Raw genomic sequence first — 4,326 nt, 5'->3', positions numbered from 1 at the left:
AGAGACTCTCCCCCTCCCCAATTAATACCCTCATCATATGGAGAAAATCGGTCACAAGAAAATAATAGGTATTCCCTTTCAGAATTCAAAACTTGTCTAGTTTCTAAGCCTAGGAAGTAAATTCTGTGTCGGATGTTGAATTTCCAGGAGATGCTAGCTTTCTTGGGAAAGGTAAGACCCAGGAAGCACAGACCTGCAGGTCCCAGGGGGATCTGGGGTCCCCAGAACTTACCATTCTGCACACACTGCAGGGCCCATTCAAACCCCTGAGCGCTGCATGGCACCACCTCCTGTCACGGTTCATAAGAATCTGGGACATTAAAAAAAACTGAGAGGTACTAGATGACCCCTGCCAGGTTAAGCCCAAGAGTGGGCTCTTCCATCCAAGGCCACATCTATCACCTTGACCCAAAGTAAGGTGACCAGGAAGGCATTGGTCACCTACCCCCTCCCCAGTCACCTACTCTGTCTCTCTTTCTCAGGGCCACCCTAGTGGTCTCAGTGGAGGAGAGGAATTGGTAAGGACATCTGTGAAAGCAGTGGCATGTCAGAATGACAGAAGAGGGGACTAAGGGGTCCTCAGACACATCACTAGGGATCTCAGAGTGTCTGGTTAGCCAGCGGCAAAGCAGCTGTTGCACAGCAGAGCACAGACACTGAGCACGACCCCTCTATCCGTGCCACCACCAGTATCCCCCAGGAGCAGGTGGAGGTCATGAAACCACACGGTGTAGTGTGATGCTGACTTCTCCATCAAACACGAATGTCTGAACCTGGTGATCTTTAATTCATTATTTGGAAAGTAACCACAAACATAGAATATACAATTGTCAACAACGGAGCTGGCTGAGTGTTCAAGTCCAGTTGCATGTGCAAGCCTGAGGGTCAACATGTCCTCTGGCTCCAGTCCTTGGATGATAGGGGATTATCGGCTGGTGGTGCCTGCATCCAAGCCCCGTCCTTAGCAGGGGTCACTGCAGAGAAGAGATTCTAAGCACTTCTTGAGCTTCCCTTCTAGAAGACAGTGAAGACAAAAGTCAAAAAGTGGATCATATAGGCCTTGGCCTTGGCTTGGACAGAACAGGGAAGTAATAAAGGTTAGGACATGGGGCCAGAGGAGTGTCAAATGAGGCAGCCTGTGATCAGCCCCAGTGATATTGGAGAGGATAGGAAGGGCCTACAAGGGGGCATCACCCTATTACCCAACAACTCCTCCTGGATAGCTAGAGTAGGTTGTGTGTTGAGCTTGGACCTACAACAGCAGCCCTGATTCAGCCTGTAGCCAAGCCAGGGAGGCTCAGGCAGCTGATGTCTCAACCTGAACAAGAGATGATCTGACCAAAGATCTGAAGTAACCAAATTACAGACTCTCTCAGAGTCACTGGGGCCTCTCCAAATCCAAATGACCAGCCACTGATTTTCAATACGGGCCACCTAAGGAGTCCAGTTCTCTCTGGGGTCCCTAGGGCCTGAGAGATCAAGATGGATGAGGTAGAGATCACAGGTGCTGTTGGTTGTCTAAGTTAAAGGGGGGAAACTAAGAGGACAGTGTGAGAGCTGGGGGATAGCTTGGTCAGGAGAGGGCTAATCTAGCTTTCATGAAGCCCTGGTTCAAGTCCCAGCCCCAGAAAACTGAGGGTTGGTGGTACAAGCCTGTAATCACAGCATTTGGGAGGTGGAGGCAGGAGGATCAGAAGTTCAAGGTCATCCTCAGTTACACTGATGTGGGATTCCCCTCTGTATGCTACTAATGTTTTATTACCATTGGTTAATAAAGAAGCTGCTTCAGCCTATAGCAGGGTGGAATATAGCCAGGCTGGAAGATAGATAGATAGATAGATAGATAGATAGATAGATAGATAGATAGATAGATAGATAGATAGAGTAGGCGGAGTCAAGGAGACGCCAAGTAGCTACAGAAAGAAACAGACGTCGGATCCTTACCAGTAAGCCACAGCCTTGTACCAATACATAGATTAATAGAAATGGGTTAATTTAAGATGTAAGAGTTAGTTAATAAGAAGCCTGAGCTAATAGGCAGTGTTGTAATTAATATAGTTTCTGTGTGGTTATTCGGGTCTGGGCGGCCAGGAATGAACGAGCAGTCTCCTGCTACATTACATAGCTAGTTTGAAGCCAGCCTGAGACACATGAACCAATGTCTCCAAACAAGCAGAACAGTCTATATTGTTTTATCTAATAAATTATGAAACAATATTAATGGAATTTTTCTGGGCCCTGCTCTAAGCACTCTGGACACACTAAGTCATTCATACTCACAAGGCTTCCTTGAGACAGTACTGTCATGATCCCATCAATGAATGGAGACACAGGTTCAGAATAGTCATGTAACAGATCCCTTCCATGCTGCTCCAAGAGTAAGTACCAATGTACTAGAGAATTACCCCAGCTCCTTTCCCAATTCCAGCAAGAACCTGAAACCACACAGAGGGACCCCATGACCCCTCTGGCCCCTTCCTGTACCTCCACTTCCAACAGCTAAGGACCCAGAAAGGTATGAAGTATGGTGGACGTGCTCTGAGACCCTAGTGTGACCCCACAGAGCCCTTGAAGGATGCCAGCTTCCTCTGAGACATCTGTGCTTCTTTTTTTGGTTTTTATTTTTGTTTTTGTTCACTTTGCCACCATAGTTAACCTCTGTCTTCATGGACTCCTGATAGCCTAGCATATCCTTCTTGGAGACTCCAGGTATGTCTGGGTGACATCTATAGGGTGGTGAAGAGTCTATTGGACCAAGATGCAGACCTAGTAGAGGGCCTGGCTAGAACTGGTACATAGCATCCAATATTATATCCCTTGGAGGAGAATTCCTAGGAACCCAGCACCCTGTTTCCTTTCCAGAATCTTCCTAAAACCAGGGGGGACAGCAAACATTATGAGACAAAGTCATGAGAGCAGGAACTAGGGTGTGTGTTGTTCTGAGCTGCGCAGAGAGAAGTGCTAAACCCTGGCACTGGCCCACAGGGCAGCCGAGGCCAGTCCTGCAGAGCAGCCTCTGGGGGAGACACATGTGGGCAGGAGCTTACTTTCCCCGCACTGTCCTGCGCAGAGCCTCCTTCACATCCTTGTTCCTCAGGGTATATATGAAAGGGTTCAACACTGGTGTGACAATGGTGTTGAGCACTGTGATAGCCTTGGTGAGGTCCAAGGAGCTCTCTACTGAGGTCCTCACATGCAAGAAGATAGTGGAGCCGTACCAGATCAGGACCACTGTAAGGTGGGAGGAGCAGGTGGAGAAGGCACGGCGCCGGCCCTGAGCAGAGGGAATCTTGATGATGGTCGTGATGATGTAGGCATAGGAGACCAGTGTGATACCACACGAGCCCAGAATGACACAGAAGGCAATACCAAAGGACACCAGCTCCACCACCTGCGTGTCACTGCAGGACAGCACTATCCAAGGTGAGATGTCACAGAAAAAATGGTTGATGACCCGTGAGCCACAGAAGGAGAGGCGGGCGATGAGGGCAGCAGGCACCGTGATGGCAGAAAAGCCACACAGCCAGGATCCCAGGGCCAATCGTGTCGCCAGCCCGGGTGTCATGATGCCACCATAACGTAGTGGCAGGCAGATGGCCAAATAGCGGTCATAAGCCATCACAGCCAGCAGGAAGTACTCAGTGCAGCCCAGCGAAAAGACAAAGTACATCTGTGTGGCACAGCCAGCCAAGGAGATGGCTCCACCCGGGGGAGCAAAGGTAGCCAGGGTCTTGGGCACACAGGCTGTGGTGAACCAAATCTCCAGGAAGGAGAGGTTGCAGAGGAAGAAGTACATGGGTGTCTGCAGGCATCTGTGGGCCCCTACCAGGGAGATGATGGCTAAGTTTCCAGCTACTGTGAGCAGATACATGACCAGGAAAAGGAGGAAGAGTCCAGCACGCAGGCTCCGTGGCCCAGGGAAGCCCAGTAAGATGAACGGTCCTGGTGTGGACAGGTTCTGGCCAGTGCCCCAAGCCATTGAGTATTTGGGGGACATGAACTACCAAGCTGACAAGAAGAGGGCTCAGGAAGTGAGGGGACTGATTCTTTTCTGTTCTCTGTGGAGTCTACCCACCTAGTCCTACAAGCCCAGGACCCAGGCAAGCCCAGTTCCACCTTAGGAGTAACTGGATAGGCAGCAGAAACCATGTCCATGCAGCAGGAAGCCCCTCAGTCAGGCGTGCGTGCCATCTGCCCATTGTCTGTCCCCTAGGGGAGAAGGGGACCCCGTGTCCTTATCCTACAGTGTTTGTCACCTGAGGAAGAGAAGTCCTAAGTCCAGAGTCAAGGAACCTAAAAAAGACAAGAACTATTGGGTTTCCACAA

At 50.0% G+C, this 4,326-nt stretch overlaps 1 protein-coding gene across 1 annotated transcript; it reads right to left on the bottom strand.

The window, feature by feature from the left end:
* Positions 1–3,043: 3,043 nt before the first annotated feature.
* LOC101985322 (olfactory receptor 287) lies at positions 3,044–3,997 on the bottom strand. Its single transcript, XM_005351465.2, has one exon. It carries the CDS (start codon positions 3,995–3,997, stop codon positions 3,044–3,046), a length of 954 nt encoding a protein of 317 aa, XP_005351522.1.
* Positions 3,998–4,326: the final 329 nt, after the last annotated feature.

This window comes from Microtus ochrogaster, chromosome 8, assembly GCF_000317375.1.
Source record: "Microtus ochrogaster isolate Prairie Vole_2 chromosome 8, MicOch1.0, whole genome shotgun sequence".
In the NCBI taxonomy this organism is placed as follows: domain Eukaryota; kingdom Metazoa; phylum Chordata; class Mammalia; order Rodentia; family Cricetidae; genus Microtus; species Microtus ochrogaster.
This window is presented reverse-complemented; position numbering and strand designations above follow the sequence as displayed.